This window comes from Somniosus microcephalus, chromosome 33, assembly GCF_052327205.1.
Source record: "Somniosus microcephalus isolate GS21.2 chromosome 33, FLI_Smic_1.0, whole genome shotgun sequence".
Lineage (NCBI taxonomy): Eukaryota > Metazoa > Chordata > Chondrichthyes > Squaliformes > Somniosidae > Somniosus > Somniosus microcephalus.
The window spans coordinates 19,797,428-19,816,657 of NC_141019.1; the positions used below are offsets into that span (position 1 = coordinate 19,797,428).

At 46.3% G+C, this 19,230-nt stretch overlaps 1 protein-coding gene across 4 annotated transcripts in view; it reads left to right on the top strand.

Moving 5' to 3' along the window:
* LOC147096989 (nuclear receptor subfamily 4 group A member 1-like) overlaps positions 1–19,230 on the top strand; it is a 92,837-nt gene that overhangs the window by 57,864 nt on the left and 15,743 nt on the right. For all 4 annotated transcript variants that reach the window (XM_085972703.1, XM_085972702.1, XM_085972704.1 and 1 more), the window contains one exon: positions 10,509–10,638. In XM_085972703.1, coding sequence (XP_085828829.1) covers positions 10,509–10,638 — 130 coding nt within the window. The remainder of the gene's footprint in view (positions 1–10,508; positions 10,639–19,230) is intronic.

Below are 19,230 nucleotides of genomic sequence, written 5' to 3' on the forward strand. Positions count from 1 at the left end.
GTACAATGGCAAGGAAGTTATACTAAACCTTTATAAATCACTGGTTGGCCTCAGCTGGAGTATTGTGTCCAATTCTGGGCACCGCACTTTAGGAAGGATGTCAAGACCTTGGAGAGGGTGCAGAGGAGATTGACCAGAATGGTACCAGGGATGAGGGACTTCAGTGATGTGGAGAGACTGGAGAAGCTGGGATTGTTCTCCTTAGAGCAGAGAAGGTTAAGGGGAGATTGACCAGAATGGTACCAGGGATGAGGGACTTCAGTGATGTGGAGAGACTGGAGAAGCTGGGATTGTTCTCCTTAGAGCAGAGAAGGTTAAGGGGAGATTTAATAGAGGTGTTCAAAATCATGAGGGGATTTGATAGAGTAACTGAGGAGAAACTGTTCCCAGTGGCAGGAGGGTCGGTAACCAGAGGACACAGATTGAAGGTAATTGGCAAAAGAACCAGAGAGGAGATGAGGAGTTGTTAGGATCTGGAACGCGCTGCCTGAAAGGGCGGTGGAAGCAGATTCAATAGTAACTTTCAAAAGAGAATTGGATAAATACTTGAAGGGAAAAATTTGGCGGGCAATGGGGAAAAATCGGGGGAGTGGGACTAATTGGAGAGCTCTTTCAAAGAGCCGGCACAGGCACAATGGACTGAATGTCCTCCCTCTGTGCTGTAAGATTCTATATCGTGCTAAAAATATATATATATATATTCTGGCACAATGGAGACTGGCCAACCATAGTGATGTCACTGATAGGGACCTGTGTCCTGGAATGATTCTGGCAGAGTATGCATCAGTGCCCACCGATAGCATGTTCTTCTGAGGCCAGACATCTCTGGATCAGCTCCCAGATTTGCATTTAAAAATGGATTTGGCAGTACCTTATTCTTTAAGTCACTCCCTGACCCCCATACCAGTGTAAAATCATACTAAATAACTGTCCATAATGAAAATAATTTTTAAAAAAGCAATACACGAATGACTTCTTTGAATGAACCGAAAAGTCGTGTAACTGATATATGACTGCTTAAAGTGTCTTGACTTGTGAGGCAGACTGACAATACAATGGGGATAAGGGGGAATACCAAGGTGATTACATTTCTAAGAGAGACCTTTATAACTCGCGCGTGACTCACTTGTGACTAACTCGTGCTTTCACTGAAAGCCAGTGACATGAGAATTCCCCCACCCACTCTTCCTCCACACACAATCTGTTACTCACGAGTAAACTTCAAGATCCGCAAGTTTCAGGAAACAGGCTGTTTGCACAGCCGCAACATAGTGCTTTTGAGTTGACGCTCCTATCTCTTTTCTCGACCCTCATCATACTTTAAAAGCTATCAAAACACCTGTCAGGGGTTACAAGGTTTTAGGAACTTAGGAAGAGGAGGAGGCCATTCAGCCCCTCGAGCCTGTTCCCCCATTCAATTAGATCATGGCTGATCTGTATCTGCAAATAAGGTGGATGAACTGAAGTTGTTGTTGAGCACATGGGAGTACGATATTGTTGCTATCACGGAGACATGGTTGAGGGAGGGTCAGGACTGGCAGCTCAATATTCCGGGGTATAGAATCTTCAGGCGAGACAGAGGGGGGTGTAAAAGGGGAGGGGGTGTTGCAATATTAATTAAGGAGTCAATTACTGCTGTAAGGAGGGATGATATATTAGCGGGTTCCTCTAATGAGGCCATATGGGTAGAACTTAAAAACAAAAAGGGGGCAAGCACTTTGCTGGGAGTGTACTATAGGCCCCCAAACAGTCAGGGGGAGATAGAGGAACAGATATGTAGGCAAATCTCAGAAAAGTGCGAAAATAATAGGGTAATAATAGTGGGGGATTTCAACTTCCCCAATATAAATTGGGATAGTCAGAGTGTGAAAGGCTTAGAGGGTGCAGAATTCTTAAAGTGCATCCAGGAGAGCTTTTTGAGCCAGCGTGTAGAAAGTCCTACAAGAGAGGGGGCGGTACTGGACCTAATTCTAGGGAATGTAGCCGGGCAAGTGGTGGAAGTGTCAGTAGGAGAGCATTTTGGCGACAGTGACCATAATTCGGTGAGATTTAAGGTGGTCATGGAAAAAGACAAAGACGGCCCGGAAATAAGGGTTCTAAATTGGGGGAAGGCCGATTTTAATATGATAAGGCAGGATCTGGCCAAAGTGGACTGGGAGCAGCTACTTATAGGAAAATCCACATCAAAGCAGTGGGAGACTTTCAGAAGGGAAATAGATTGAGTACAACGCCAACATGTTCCCGTAAAGGTCAAGGGTGGTACCAACAAGCAAAGGGAACCTTGGATGACAAGGGATATACAAAAATGCATTAGGAAAAAAAGGGGGGCTTTCGGCAGTTACAAAAGACTAAAGACGGAGGAAGCCCTAGAGGAGTATAAAAAGTGCAGGGGCATACTTAAAAAAGAAATTAGGAGAGTGAGGAGGGGCCATGAAATAACACTGGCGAGCAAAATAAAGGAAAATCCTAAGATGTTTTATAAGTATATTAAGGGCAAGAGGATAACCAGGGAAAGGGTAGGGCCCATTAGGGACCAAAGTGGCAATCTGTGTGTAGAGCCAGATGATGTAGGTGGGGTTTTAAATGAATTTTTTGCATCTGTGTTCACTATGGAGGAAGACGATGTAGACATAGAAATCGGGCAAGGGGACTGTGATATACTTGAACATATTAGCATCGAGAGGGAGGAGGTACTAGCGGTTTTAGCAGGCCAAAAAGTGGATAAATCCCCAGGCCCGGACGAGATGTATCCCAGGCTGCTGTGTGAGGCAAAGGAGGAGATTGCAGGGGCTCTGACACAAATTTTCAGAACCTCTCTGGCCACAGGGGATGTGCCAGAGGACTGGAGAACAGCTAACGTAGTACCATTATTCAAGAAGGGTAGCAGGGATAAACCAGGGAATTACAGGCCAGTGAGCCTAACATCTGTGGTAGGGAAATTATTGGAAAAAATTCTGAGGGACAAAATTAGTCTCCACTTGGAGAGGCAAGGATTAATCGGGGATAGTCAGCATGGCTTTGTCAAGGGTAAATCATGTCTGACCAATCTGATTGAATTTTTCGATGGGGTGACAAGGTGTGTGGATGAGGGAAATGCTGTGGATGTGGTATACATGGACTTCAGTAAGGCTTTTGACAAAGTCCCGCATAGGAGACTGGTCAAGAAGGTAAGAGCCCATGGGATCCAGGGTGCCTTAGCACGTTGGATCCTAAACTGGCTGAGTGGCAGGAGGCAGAGGGTGATGGTGGAAGGTTGCTTTTGTGACTGGAAGCCTGTGTCCAGTGGGGTACCTCAGGGATCGGTGCTGGGTCCCTTGCTGTTTGTGATCTACATAAATGATTTGGATGAGAATGTAAAAGGTATGATCAGTAAGTTCGCAGATGACACGAAAATTGGTGGGGTGGTAAATTGCGAGGAGGAAAGCCTCAGGCTACAGGACGATATAAATGGGTTGGTCAGATGGGCGGAAAAGTGGCAAATGGAATTTAACCCTGAAAAGTGCGAGGTGATGCATTTTGGACGGACAAATAAGGCAAGGGAATACACAATGAGTGGTAGGGCCCTAGGAAGCACAAAGGGTCAGAGGGACCTTGGTGTACATGTACATAGATCCCTGAAGGCAGCGGAACAGGTAGATAAGGTAGTTAAAAAGGCATATGGGATACTTGCCTTCATTAGCCGAGGCATAGAATATAAGAGCAGGGAGGTTATGATGGAGCTGTACAAAACGCTGGTAAGGCCACAGCTGGAGTACTGTGTGCAGTTCTGGTCGCCTCACTATAGGAAGGATGTGATTGCTTTGGAGAGGGTGCAGAGAAGATTCACCAAGATGTTACCTGGGATGGAGCGCCTCAGCTATGAAGAAAGACTAAACAGGCTGGGGTTGTTTTCCTTGGAGCAAAGAAGGCTGAGGGGGGACCTGATTGAGGTGTACAAAATGATGAGGGGCATAGATAGGGTAGATAAAGAGGAACTTTTCCCCTTAGTAGGGGGGTCAATAACAAGGGGGCATAGATTCAAGGTAAGGGGCAGGAGGTTTAGAGGGGATTTGAGGAGGAACTTTTTCACCCAGAGGGTGGTTGGAGTCTGGAACTCACTGCCTGAAAGGGTGGTAGAGGCAGGAACCCTCACAACATTCAAGAAGCATTTGGATGAGCACTTGAAATGCCATTGCATACAAGGCTATGGACCAAATGCTGGAAAATGGGATTAGATTGGACAGGGTTTGATGGTCGGCGCAGACACGATGGGCCAAAGGGCCTCTTTCTGTGCTGTATAACTCTATGACTCTATGAACTCCACCCGCCTTGGTTCCATAACCCTTAATACCCTTACCTACCAAAAATCGATCAATCTCAGTTTTGAAATTTTCAATTGACCTCCCAGCCTCAATAGCTTTGCGGGGTGGGGGGGTGGAGTTCCAGATTTCCACCACCCTTTGTGTGAAGAAGTGCTTCCTGACATCACCCATGAACGGCCTGGCTCTAATTTTAAGGTTATGCCCCCTTGTTCTGGACTCCCCCCACCAGAGGAAATAGTTTCTCTCGATCAAATCCTTTAATCATCTTTAACACCTCAATTAGCTCACCCCTTAAACTACTAAACTCAAGGGAATACAAGACTAGTCTACGCAACCTGTCCTCATAATTTAATCCTTTTAGCCCCACTGCACTGTACCCACCGTTCCTGGGTATCCTCGATTTAGCTCCTTCACTGCCATTTTACCAGAGAGCCCTTGTACCGTGTGAAGTCATCTTTGAGTGTTTGCATTTGTTATTTGTCTGACTGCTTTTACGTTCATGTCAAATTGCATCTGTACATGTGTTTGGCAATCATTGAACATCATCCAGGTGTGAAATTGCATTGCACACTTAAAAATAACAGAAGACCAAAGTTAAATATAGACCAAAACTATACTATCAACTTATGAGGAATTCAGGGTATGCAGGCCAGCTGGTATGTGGAGGGGTGACCGCACAGTAAACCTTGCCAGTGGAGACTTTACGATATAGTCAGGAGTGTGATGGAATACTCTCCACTTGCCTGGATGAGTGCAGCTCCAACAACACTCAAGAATCTCGACACCATCTAGGACAAAGCAGCCCGCTTGATCGGCACCCCATCCACCACCTTAAACATTCACTCCCTCCCCCACCGGCGTACCGTGGCTGCAGTGTGTACCATCTACAAGACGTACTGCAGCAACTCGCCAAGGCTTCTTCGGCAGCACCTCCCAAACCCATGACCTCTACCACCTAGAAGGACAAGGGCAGCAGGTGCATGGGAACACCACCACCTCCAAGTTCCCCTCCAAGTCACACACCATCCTGACTTGGAAATATATCGGCCGTTCCTTCATCGTCGCTGGGTCAAAATCCTGGAACGCCCTCCCTAACAGCACTGTGGGAGTACCTTCACCACACGGACTGCAGCGGCTCAAGAAGGCGGCTCACCACCACCTTCTCGAGGGCAACTAGGGATGGGCAATAAATGCTGGCCTTGCCAGCGACGCCCACATCCCATGAATGAATAAAAAAAATATAGTGTATACGTGTGTGTATATAACTGTATGTTTGTATGTATGTGTGTATAAATATATATATGTGTGTGTGTGTGTGTGTGTGTGTATAAATGTATGTGTGCGTATAATACAGTATATATATAGTAAAAGTGACATCTAAAATTGCAACGAAAAATGACTCATACAAAAGGCTTCTTTAACCTAACCAAAATGTAACTACATTAGTCAGACTATCCAGACGAGAAATGACTATTAACCGAGGGACTCCTTACTGCCCTCATATGACATTCCTCTGTCCATTGCTTTAGTGCAGACGCCAATCCATTTATTTTAAATGGGTTGAATCCTCCACTAAGATAACGGAGGCTGTCGTATCCATGCGTTGCACGTCTGCCCGTTGGTCACTTCCAGCATGCTATCGATAATGCCTGTCAGTTGACCTCCGACCTCCGAGACCTCGCCCAGGTGACCGTCCCTCGTGTGTGAGTTTATACAGTGAGGGCTTGGGGTGCTATTTGGCTGCGGGGGCATCGCCGGCGAGCCCTGCGTCTGTACTCACCCAGACACAAGCGATTTTCAACAAGCTAGTGACCAGGAGCAAGGATGCAGCCTCACGATTTCTTTCCCTCCCCGATCAGGGATGACGAGGCCAATTGGAGCGTCTCGACTGCCAACGCAAGGTGAGATCAGCTAACGGAGCACAGTCCTGGGATCCAGGTCTGCACAGCTCAGTACTGCACCATGCAGTCCTTTGAGCTCTCGGGAAGCCACTAGAATGTATTTTACAGGATAGATGACTGCTTTTTAAACCAAGCAAGTTATTGTTCAAAATCATGTGGGGTCTAGACAGAGTAGATAAGAGAGAAACTGTTCCCATTGGCGGAAGGGTCGAGAACCAGAGGACACGGATTTAAGGTGTTCTAAAGGCGACATGAGGAAAAACTTTTTTATGCAGCGAGTGGTTAGGATCTGGAACGCACTGCCTGAAAGGGTGGTGGAGGCAGACTCAATCGTGGCTTTCAAAAGGGAATTGGATAAGTCGCTGAAGGGAAAACATTTGCAGGGCTACGGGGAAAGGGCGGAGGAGTGGGACTGGCTGAAGTGCTCTGGCAGAGAGAGCCGGCACGGGCTCGACGGGCCGAATGGCCTCCTTCTGTGCCGTAACCAGTCTATGATTCTATGATCTTGTATTTTCATTAAAATATTTGCCAGCCCGGCAACATTTTTTTCACAAATTGCTGCTGCTTAAAGGGGGGAAAGACGTTCCAATGATGTACTGTTCCTTTAAATGAGCAAACACTGTTAAAGTGTACGGCAGGATATCGGAGTGGGTCTTAAAAGAAAGAAGTGACAACCACAAATATGACCAACTGGCCAGTGAGTGATTGCACAACACAATACGCCCTTTAAACACTGAATTTTCCTGGCACAGTGTCAAAAACAAATCTGTTTTTCATCGTGTAACATCGACAACACAGATATTCAGTACAGCTGTCACACTGGATCTTAGGAAGCGGGTGGGGGAGAGGGACCCGAGATAGTTGTTTTGCAGATGTTCTGGCACGCTACCAATGGGCCAGTTGCATGGCAACAATATATCTGCCCCTGTTCGTCAGATGAGCATTTTTTTGCTCAGGTGAAAATCATTGTAAGTGATATATTTAAAAAGTCAGCCAGTTCATAATGGACTAATATCTTTATGGTCTAATATGGTCGCTGTTATACGACAGTGTTTGGTCACAACACATTATTCATGGATCCCTACCGTATAAAGAAACCATGAAAAAACATCCTCTCGATGATACACCCCTCACTATTTTTTTGCGCAGCTTCTGAGGACTGCGTGTTAGCACACTATCCTTTCACCACTGGGCTTTGACGTCAAATCCAGCCGAGATAGATGAAAGCCTCCTCTCTCTTGACCAATCTGAACCCAGTTCCTCATGGACAGGAGCGCACAGCATGAAAATATCCCTTCGTATACATTGTCATGCTCACTCTTCAGGATGGCTGGTGTGGGAAGTGAAAAAAGTCACAACTGATTTACCTCCTCTGAGGGTAAGGTGGAAGTGTTTGACCTGCGCAATAACCTGACATGTGAGTGCTTGATGCCAACGTACAAAATGCGGGAAAGCGTTTTGCCTTCCAGCACCCACATCCCTTCCGTCGAGAAACAGAAAGAACTCACCCATAGCAACCTTTTATTATTTCTATAAAGGCAGTTTCAGTGAGATGGGTTGCTTGTTTTGGGAGGTTTAGTCCATGCAGTCCCCCATTGTGTAATGCATGTAAATCAAATTAGATGGCGCTGGAGACTTGAGCACAAAATCTAGGCTGACACTCCAGTGCAGTGCTGAGGGAGTGCTGCAGTGTCGGAGGTGCCGTCTTTCAGATGAGATGTTAAACTGAGGCCCCACCTGCTCTCTCAGGTGGATGTAAAAGATCCCAAGGCACTCTTTTGAAGAAGAGCAGGGGAGTTCTCCCCGGTGTCCTGGCCAATATTTATCCCTCAATCAACATAACCAAAACAGATTATCTGGTCATTAGCACATTGCTGTTTGTGGGAGCTTGCTGTGCGCAAATTGGCTACCACTTGACAACACTTCAAAAGTACTTCATTGGCTGTATCATTGGCTGTAAAGGGCTTTGAGACGTCCGGTGGTCATGAAAGGCGCTATAGAAATGCAAGTCTTTTTTTAATGGTCCATTACAAATGATTGTACAAACAACACTGCTATGGTCAATTCGCTCTGAATTTTCTTGTTTGTCATGAGCTCCAAATACCCCATCCTACACACTCTTTCCCCTCCCGGCATCCTCACTGTGTTGAAATCAAGACTCAGCTAACTCATTCTTTTGCTTAACCTCAAAACAGTGGAGCTCTTCACCTCCCTCAGTCTTCTCGTCCTCCAATCTACAAGCTTTTAAACCCAAGTTTGGTGTCACTTAACCAATACCTCGTGATTCACCTCATCTTCTCTCCTTGGTGGGTCCTGCACCACAGACCTTGGAGAGAGTTCAAAGGTGCAATTCAGTGTTAAGATCCAATTGAACTTGTCGCAATCCCTTAACTGGGTTTAGGTATTTCACCAGCTCGGCCAGGCATAGCCTGGATATATTAAATGGAAGTGAATAGGAATTGAAACTCTGAACTTGGACCAATGCTGAAAGTTCTAGTCTGGGACATTGAATACCAGGTGAGGCTAGTTTGAGATTGGTAACAACTGCAATTTAGAACAAGAGTGTAACCCACTGATTGATTGATTGGGTTATTGCCACATCCCTGCTCCTCCTATTATATCCTCGCTGCTTTTCCATTGACCTCATTTATCCAGGAAGGCGCAACACCTATGACATCAAGAGCTTCTGCACCACCGCCTACAACCCCCCCCCCGTCCCCCTCCATGCTACCTGATGTAAGAAAACTACTAGGCACTTGATCTAAGCATGAAACAAAGCTTTAATCAACTGTTTTACAACATGGAGGTCTAGTTGTGTCCTTCACTAGTTCCTGTTAAGAATGTCCTGCGCAAGCTGGGCCCGTGCCCGAGTATTTATACTCTCCCTGGACAGCGCCACCCGCAGGCCACTCAGTATTATTTCATAAGTCTTTCTTTCATGAATGACTGATTCATGTCACTACCTTTCCTTTGCCCCAAGATGGAGTCATCTTCTAATCTTCTACCATGCGGTGGCCGGTCTGTTGAGAACCAGTAAAGAATGCTCACTGGGAAACCTCGGTTTGACTGGATTCAACCCTAGGCTCCAACATGAGCGTTTACCATAAGAGCTACTGTTGTGGCACCTGTTCACCCAACAAAAAAGCTATGGTCACATCCATCCTCTTAGTGCAAATGTAATGTATGCAAGGTTGTATCCTGTTGTCCCAGTCCACAGCTATTTATTATGGCTAGCAAGACCCCAGCTTTCTCCCACTTCCCCCCCACCACTGTCATGAAGGTGGTACCTCCTACTGCAGGACAGTCCCAGGGGTACTTGAAGCCCTCCAATACCTTGCCCAACTGCCCATTCTTCAAGCTTGAGCTCGGACAGTGAGTGTTGGCAGGCTATTCCACCTTGAGAGGCTTCATTGCAGCACTTGCTCCTGTCCTAGCGCAATGCCCCCACACTGCTATGAGTGGCTCATTTGCAATAGAATGGCCCAAACTCTCTGGAGTTTAGAAGAATGAGAGGTGATCTCTCTGAAACATATAAGATTCTGAAGTGGATTGACTGGGTAGATGCTGAGAGGTTGTTTCCCCCTGGCTGGAGAGTCTAGAACTAGGGGGCATAGTCTCAGGATAAGGGGTCGGCCATTTAGGACCGAGATGAGGAGGAATTCCTTCACTCAGAGGGTTGTGAATCTTTGGCATTCTCTACCACAGAGGGCTGTGGAGGCTCAGTCTTTGAGTATATTCAAGGCTGAGGTCGATAGATTTTTGGACTCCAGAGGAATTAAGGGATATGGGGATCGAGCGAGAAAGTGGAGTTGAGGTCAATGATCAGCCGTGATCTTATTGAATGGCGGAGCAGGCTCGAGGGGTTGAATGACCGACTCCTGCTCCTATTTCTTATGTTCTAATGAGGTGCAGGCGCCGTGGTTGGGTAATTGTTTATTTTTTTTTGCTCCTCCCCACTGAAGCCAACTTTCGTGCCTCGCTCCACGCTGGTTAACACCAGCTACCTCTGCACAGACACCTCGCTGGCTTGTTTGGCTCATTTCCAGAAAGGGCAATGCATTTATCAACTGAGGCACCTGGGGAGGCAGATTTGTATTATTGAACCCGATTTCTACTCAGTCATTCAACCTTCAAACTCTGGTTCACCTTCTGATATGGATATGTGCAGAGAACGTTGTGCCTTGGCGGATTTCTACCTCCGCATTACTGCGTCCAATCGTCGAAGCGCATCTGCTCGCGTATCTGTCTACCAGGAGTTCCTTCGTAACCTCCTCTCCTCACTGATAATTTTCACTTGCTTCCACAGCGCACAGTTCAGAAAAATGCCAAGTACGTCTGCCTAGCAAATAAAGACTGTCCCGTGGATAAGCGGCGACGGAATCGATGCCAGTTCTGCCGTTTTCAGAAATGCCTTGCCGTGGGCATGGTAAAAGAAGGTAAGCATTTGGACAAGCCTAGATATGTAAACTGCTGTTGGTCAATCACCATTCCACTCATCGCACCCGCCTCCCAGGACAAGCTAACATTAGTGATCTAATTCTAGTCACCTAGTACAATGCATATTATAGAAGGGTACAAAAATAAGGTGTGTTTGCCCTTTAGAACGCAAGTCACTTCTTCACATAGTCCCTTGAGGTATTCTTGCAATGAGGAAGTAACAGTTTCAGAACCTACCCCCCCCCCCTCCCACCCCCTTACCATCATCTGTTAGGCTTTGTACCACATGCCTCTCTCGTACGTTAATGATCTATGCTTTGGTGGTTAGCTTTCAATAATAATTGTACTCATCAGAGACAGAGATATTCAAAGCCCAGGGTCACCATAATCGTGTTAGTAGGAATGGGGAAAAGGCAATGAGGAGATGGATTTGCAGCAGACAGATTTGATATTGATAACCAGCAAAGCACTGGTGAAGCCAAAACATTGAGCTGGGCACCCTAAAGCTAAGTATGTAGCATGTAGGGTATGTAAAGACTATCCTTTCCAGTTACAGTAGAACAGAGGATGAACATAGGAACAGAAGTAGGTCCTTCGAGCCTGTTCCGCCATTCAATGTGATCATGGCTGATCTGTATCTTAACTCCATCTACCCGCCGTGGTTCCGTAACTCTTAATCCCCTTGCCCAACAAAAATCTATCCAAAAGCAAAATACTGCGGATGCTGGAAATCGGAAATGAAAACAGAAAATGCTGGAAACACTCAGCAGGTCAGGCAGCATCTGTGGAGAGAGAAACAGAGTTAACGTTTCAGGTCGATGACCCTTCGTCAGAACAGACCTGAAATGTTAATTCTGTTTCTCTCTCTACAAAAATCTATCAATCTCAGTTTTGAAATTTTCAATTGACCCCCAGCCTCAACAGCTTTTTGGGGGAGAGAGTTCCAGATTTCCACCACCCTTTGTGTGAAGAAGTGCTTCCTGACATCACCCCTGAATGGCCTGGCTCTAATTTTAAGGTTCTGCCCCCTTGTTCCGGACTCCCCCCACCAGAGGAAATAGTTTCTCTCGATCCACCCGATCGAATCCTTTAATCATCTTAAACACCTCGATCAGATAACATCTGTAAGTGCTTATTAGCATGAAGGAATAAAGCCATTTGATTAGCATCTTTTCCTACCGGTTACTTATGACTACCTGTAGACGTGTATGCGACTTTAAGCTTGCTCCTTAGAAGTAACACGTGACCTATGAACTTATAGGAAAAGTACTTTGTTGCAAGCTCGAAGGAGCATTACCAATGCGATGGTTGAACTGCAGTTTCCACAATGACAATACCTTTTTCTTACGTCTTTGAGCTGTTCAAAACTGAATGTTGATACTGTGATAATCCTTGTGGACTCACAGGCCTATCATCATTTTAGGATTTCCTCCTCCCTAACTGACCTCATCTTTATATTCAGGGTCCATCTTACAATATCTAACCCCGAGAAATGACCAGGTCAATGCCTTTGTTATAATATAAACAGAGGACAGAGGGTTGCTTTATAAACGCATTAAGCGTTGGTCCACTAATATGGCCAACGGTAATTTCTAGTTTCTAACAGTCATTTTATTTCTAGTCACCTCCCCACTGTCATTCTTTTGACCTTGTCTCTTGTCCCCATGCCTTTTCTGCTGGCAGGGATGGTTCAGGTATTGTAAATTCCGGAGCTCAGAAAGCAGAAGTCCATGGAAGGAGTTCTCCTTGGCGCATGGAGAATGCATGATAAAGGCACTTGACTTTTTTTCTGTGTGTTGTGACACACGATACTAAACAGCGGGATTTCTATCAGATGTGGTTAGTTAGAACTAATGTGCAATTGAAGAGCCAGTCAGTGCACACCTGCAATAGTGCGCATAATGCAACAATCTGGCTGCGCACTGCATGATTTGTATTGCTCGTCGAGGCAAGGTAGTACGCCAGAAACGCTCACGTCGAAGCACAAGCCTTGCAGGTTATGGCAGACGGCATGAGGGGGCAGCGAAAGGCCCTCTTCAGGCCCAGAGGACATGCCTCCAGCAAGGACCGAATACGGCGGGCATTTGGAGATGATCACCAAAAGGGTCAGCACTCCTCCTCGCCCCAGTTGGAAGAGCTGTGCGCGAGGAGGTATCTAACCTGAAGAAAAGGGGTAAGGTAAGAATCATATGTGAATGAACTGGATCTGCCACAAGTGGTTTGAAAGATACTTTCTTGAACAGCATTAAAAAGAGGATTATTAAACTGAATTTATCAAGTAATATCGTGGAAATGAAACCAAAGGAAAATTGTTTGGAAATAAGACAACAGGCCAAAACAGGGATTGCACAGATATATGGCAAACTATCTGTATGCAAGCCAAGCACTGACTGTAAGAATGTGACCAGTTACGTCTTAGGACAATTTAAACTGTATTGTACCATCTATGATAGCAGAGAGACTACGCATCATGCATAAATTCTCAGGGCACAGTGTGGCCTTATTCAATGGGTAACTGGTCTGCTCCCTTGTAAGAGAAGGTGGCCCTTGATAGTGTTGGCGATAGTTCTCAACAGCAAAAAAGTCCCTTGCCAGCTCAGAGGCTGCCACTGTTGACATTAAAGGCAGGGTGACCGCAGAGGGCCCAGGGGACTCAGAGGTTGGAGGAGGTGACTAAGCTCCTGGTCTGTGCGGTTCACAGTTTATTCACACACTGCATCAAAACGTTTTACATTCCCCAGGTCAATCACAGCGATTGAACATGCCCATAGCGTAGTGGTTAGGTCACTCGACTGGTAATCCAGAGGCCTGGACTGATAATCGGCGAACTTCAAATCCTGAGTTTGAGAATTTGAATTCAGTTTTTTAGGAATCTGGAAATAAAAAGCTGGTCTCGGTAAAAGTGGCCGTGAAACTATCGGTTTGTCGTTAAAAAACCCATCTGGTTCACTAATGTCCTTTAGGGAAGGAAATCTGCCGTCCTTACCCGGTCTGGCCTATATGTGACTCCAGTCACACTTCACTGTGGTTGACTCTTAATTGCTCTCTGAAGTGGCCCAGCAAGCCACTCAATTGTTTGGGATGGGCAATAAATGTCGGCCTTGCCAGCGACACCTAAATAACCCGAGAATAAATGAAAAAATAGAATATCTAGGCTATCACGCCAATCACACTGTGACAACAATGTGCAAAACAATGTCCATGTGCTTATTTGTTATGAATTGGGCTCTCTCTGATACTTTTTCTCCTGCCCAACATAAATGCCAGCTCCCAGAGGCAAGCCTGTGCTCCCTCTGCACTAAAGACTGACCTTATGCACAAAATAATCTGGGATAGTGTCACCCTCGCTGGACAATAAACCCCTTCTTCTGTTGATAAGCTCATTGAAATTAGGACCAGCTGCCTCATACTCTTCCCCTCAATAAGTGGACAAACCACCGTAAATCAGGTTACGAAAAAGCAGAATGAATCAGAAGCCAGAACATATACGGCAACTTTCACTAGATTCTAGTAAACACATGCTTGGCTTCTTGCTAGTCTTCCAACCCCCCGCCCCGCCACTTCAAAAGTAATAAATGCTTTCAAATTTCAATAACTTCCCGTAACTTCGGACGCACTTCTGTGTGGTAAAGCTTAAATGTGAACTCGGAGATTCATGGCCGGCTTCCGCCGGTCACAGTTGCCTGGTGAGCAAAGGTTAGCGAGTGACAATTATACCCACTTCTTTGCTTTGAAGCTGAAATTGAGACAAAGATGCATCAAAGAGAAGGTATATTTCATAATTGAACACAGCTATCACTCCCAGTAGGCTTTAAAAACATCAGGCTGGTTTCCCAGAAACTGGTTTCCAGACACCCACGCCCTTCAGAACAAAGCCAACTGTGCAAACTTTTGCTTTGCAGGAGTCACGGATGGGACAGACCATCACAACTGTTTGGCTGTCGCCGTCTCCCATCCAGATGATCAATATTAAACATTTCTGTCACTTATATGTGGACTTGGCAATTAACACTTGTTAAGTGGTCTACCTGGAAAGAGGTGACTCCACCCCCCTTTGAAGTGACATTAATATGCACGGCAAAATGTATTTCTGGCATCCACCCAGACAGTTTGTTTCTAGCCAGCAGTAAACAACTTACCAGTTGGCCAACAAGCAAGATTTTATACAGAAATATAAAAGATGCAGAGTCGCTCATGGTTAGAAACAAGACAGATCTCTGGTCATCTTCTCTCATCACAGAAGTACCAAAACCCATGGAGAAGTAAGCTAGCTCCTCAGATCTCCAAGTCGCAGCACAACGCTCTGTGTCATCAACATGACTTGAACCACGCACCAGCCCAGTGATGCATGCTTTGGGAGATATTTAGTGAGGTTCAGGAGGCACAGAGTGAGTCGTGGATCACGGGGCAGCGCAGGAAGGGCTGTCCGCTGCTGAGTGGCGGTGCAGCAGGGGGGACTGATCCTCTGCTTTGCTTCAGAGTGCTGGCCCCGCAGGGCAAACTTGCAAATGGAGGAAGCCCCTATGCCAAGGGACTGTACGTGATTCGCTTGTCTCCTTGTGAAGTATGATGGGAGCTGGCCCTTGTAGCGTGGGGGCATCTAGCACCCACTTATATAATGCCATGGAGAAACAGTTGTCTATTCTGCAGACTGCCATTAAACAGCGAGCACCATCAGTGGCATCTGCAGGGAAGACTTCAGTCATGGAGACAGTTGGAGCATCTCTCACGAAGGCCTCCAAAACTCTAGACACGATAAAGGCTGGCATCCACGTGCTTGGGAGACACAATCAGGACAACCAGGAGAAAGGGATACGGAGACCCCGTAGGAACACACAGGTCTGTGCTCACAGAGATTGCTGGCCTGTGTCAGGTCTTCACCGCTAACAGTGGTGCACGCACGCACGCACGCAGCATAACAGGAGCATGGGGTTGGCTCTCAAGCAGCGCAAAACCCTTGCCATCATGCACCCCTGAAGGTAAGCAGCGCCCCCCCCGCCCACACCCACATACACCCACACACACACACATACAGCCAAACCATTTCCAGCATGCATGCAGAACCCTCTGGTTTTCAGATGCATAGAGGGAGCAGGCATTGGAATCAGAAGACCATGAGGACATCTTGCAGCAAGCCACCATGACCTAGTCCTTTCGTTAGGAAATCACGTCGGAGTAATGCATGAGGCACAACGGGACCGCACAATAGCCCATCAGAGTCTTTACATGCCCTGTTGCATAGATAAAAGCACTTCACTTAAAAATTGACGTCAGTATTTCTTTTTGTACTGCGCTCTTCAGAAAATCACATTTAGGAATGGTAGCACAGCTTAGAGAGGAGACAGGGAAATAGCAGGTGTACTAAAGAACTAGGATAGTCAAGCCGTGAGACTTGCACTCTTCGCTTGTAAGGGCCTCAAGGGAAGAATTTGTCAACGAGAGCCTGATGCACCAGTTGTATTTCCTGTACTGGCTGTTTTGCTGCTGATGGATCCTGTTCCCCATCGTCCTCCTCTTACTGTACATGGCTTGTTGCTGATTCTGAGCAGCCTCCATGGTCACACCGGTTTCCATAGCGCTACTCTGCAGTGTGCAACACACACTACTGTTATTCTGCCCTCCCTGGTCCAGCCGTGTGACTCATTGCTTCAACACCCCAAATGTCTGCTCTCTGATTGTTCTGCGTCCCTTCTTTATCTTGTCTCTTGAGGGCTATGGGGGCTTGCACAGAGCTGTCATCAGCCATGCTAGTAGCAGGCCTTCCAGAAACGAATGTTGCAACCTGTCTTGGCCTTGAATGTATCGTAAAACACAGGTTTACTTCAAAGCAGTGTGAGAAGCTCCTTTCGAAACATGCATAATTCTCTGTTGGTACTCTCAGTGTTTGCATATTTAGCAAGTAATAATTATTTCTGTTGATGAAAATAATAGCACTTGTGTACAGATGCACTAATGACTGTATGGGAGAAAAATTCAGTTGCTTGCACCTCCCGTTAGCGCCTTAAGAGGGCGCTAATGGGGCGCAAAGCAACTTGCGCCCCCGCGCGGCGATATTTGCGCCGCTCGCGAAATTAACTAGACATTTTGTGGCAGCGCTAAACACTACCGCCACGATCTCCTGTGCCGGCAGGTCGTGACGTCAGTCGAACGTGCAACGCCTCGTTAGCGCCCCGGACCGGATATTGAGTGGCGCCCCCGGCCTTACCGCCTGCCGCTAGCAATGACAGGTTGAGGGGAGCGTTTTGCAGTCAGGAAGGGACTGGGGGAGTGCTATTTAAAGGCGACTGCTTCCTGCCCTTTTTTTGTTGGTGACATTTTTGCACCACGCATTCTGAGAGAGAGAGAGAGAGACTTCTGGAGAGATTCAACGCTGTGTGAAGGAGTTTTGGGTACTGAGCAGCACTTTGCAGGTTCATTTTGATTTGACCTTCCTTGTATCGATTTAGAAGAGAAACATAGAAACATAGAAGATAGGAGCAGGAGTAGGCCATTCGGCCCCTCGAGCCTGCTCCGCCATACAATGTGATCATGGCTGATCATCCAAGTTCAGTACCCGGTCCCTGCTTTCTCCCCATACCCCTTGATCCCTTTAGCCTTAAGAAATATATCCAACTCCTTCTTGAATATACTTAATGAATTGGCCTCTACTGCCTTCTGTGGTAGAGAATTCCACAGGTTCACCACTCTCTGGGTGAAGAAATTCCTCCTCATTTCTGTCCTAAAAGGCTTACCCCTTATCCTTAGACTGTGACCCCTGGTTCTGGATTCCCCGACCATCAGGAACATCCTCCCTGCATCTAGTCTGTCCAGTCCTGCCAGTATTTTATAAGTTTCAATGAGATCCCCCCTCATTCTTCTAAACTCCAGCGAGTACAAGCCCAATCGACCCAATCTCTCCTCATACGTCATTCCTGCCATCCCAGGTATCAGCCTGGTGAATCTTCTCTGAACTCCTTCCATGGCAAGAATATCCTTCCTCAGATAAGGCAACCAGAACTGCACACAATACTCAAGATGTGGTCTCACCAAGGCCCTGTACAACTGCAGCAAGACATCCTTGTTCCTGTACTCAAACCCTCTCGCTATGAAGGCCAACATACCATTTGCCTTCTTAACCGCCTGCTGCACCTTCAGCGACTGGTGCACAAGGACACCCAGGTCTCGTTGCACTTCCCCTTCTCCCAATCTATTGCCATTTAGATAATAATCTGCCTTCCTGTTTTTGACACCAAAGTGGATAACCTCACATTTATCCATGTTATATTGCATCTGCCATGCTTCTGCCCAATCACCCAACCTGTCCAAATCATCCTGTAGTTTCTCGGCATCCTCCTCACAGCACACACGCCCACCCAGCTTTGTGTCGTCTGCAAATTTGGAGCTATTACATCTAGTTCCCTTGTCTAAATCATTAATATATATTGTGAATAGCTGGGGTCCAAGGACCGATCCCTGCGGTACCCCACTAATCACTGCCTGCCACTCGGAAAAAGACCCGTTTATTCCAACTCTTTGCTTTCTATCTGCCAACCAGTTCTCTATCCAAGTCAATACCTTGCCCCCAATCTCATGTGCCTTAACTTTACCCGCTAATCTCTTATGCGGGACCTTATCGAAAGCCTTCTGAAAGTCCAAATACACCACATCCACTGGTTCTCCCTTATCTATTTTATTAGTTACATCCTCAAAAAATTCCAGTAGATTAGTCAAGCACGATTTACCTTTTGTAAATCCATGTTGACTTTGTCCGATCCTGTCACTGTTTTCCAAGTGCTCTGCTATTACATCTTTTATAATGGACTCTAGCATTTTCCCCACTACCGATGTCAGGCTTACCGGTCTGTAATTCCCCGTTTTCTCTCTACCACCTTTTTTGAATAGTGGGGTAACATTAGCTATCCTCCAATCCATGGGAACTGTTCCAGATTCCATCGAATGTTGGAAGATGATCAGCAATGCATGTACTATTTCTAGGGCCACTTCCTTAAGCACCCTAGGATGTAGATTATCAGGCCCTGGGGATTTATCGGCCTTCAATCCCATCAATTTCCCTAACACCATTTCCCTACAAATACTGATTTCTTTCAGTTCCTCCCTTTCATCAGACCCTATGTTCCCCGACATTTCTGGGAGGTTATTTGTGTCCTCCTTTGTGAAGACAGAACCAAAATATGTATTTAATTGGTCGGCCATTTCTTTGTTCCCCATTATAAATTCCCCTGATTCTGACTGCCAGAGATTATGGGGGCTGCACTCTGAGCTCTTTCCCTGGGCCTCTCCATTGTTCTTTCCAGCAGATTTGATGTACAGGTCTCTCCAGGCCGAGATTCAAGGCTGCAATGAGCAGGATGTGGATGGAGAGCAAGATCAAATCAAATCAACTTTTATTGTCATTGTTAGTGCACAAGTGCAGTACAACGAAATGTAGGCTTGCGGCTCCCGAGAGTGTACAATTTGGATTAGGACACTTAAACATTTCAACATACATTTGTACATATATATTAGCATAAATATGACCATAATAAAGTGCATCGGCAGATGTGCAGGCTTTAGTGTTTATTTGTGGAGTTCAGTAGGATGACAGCCCTGGG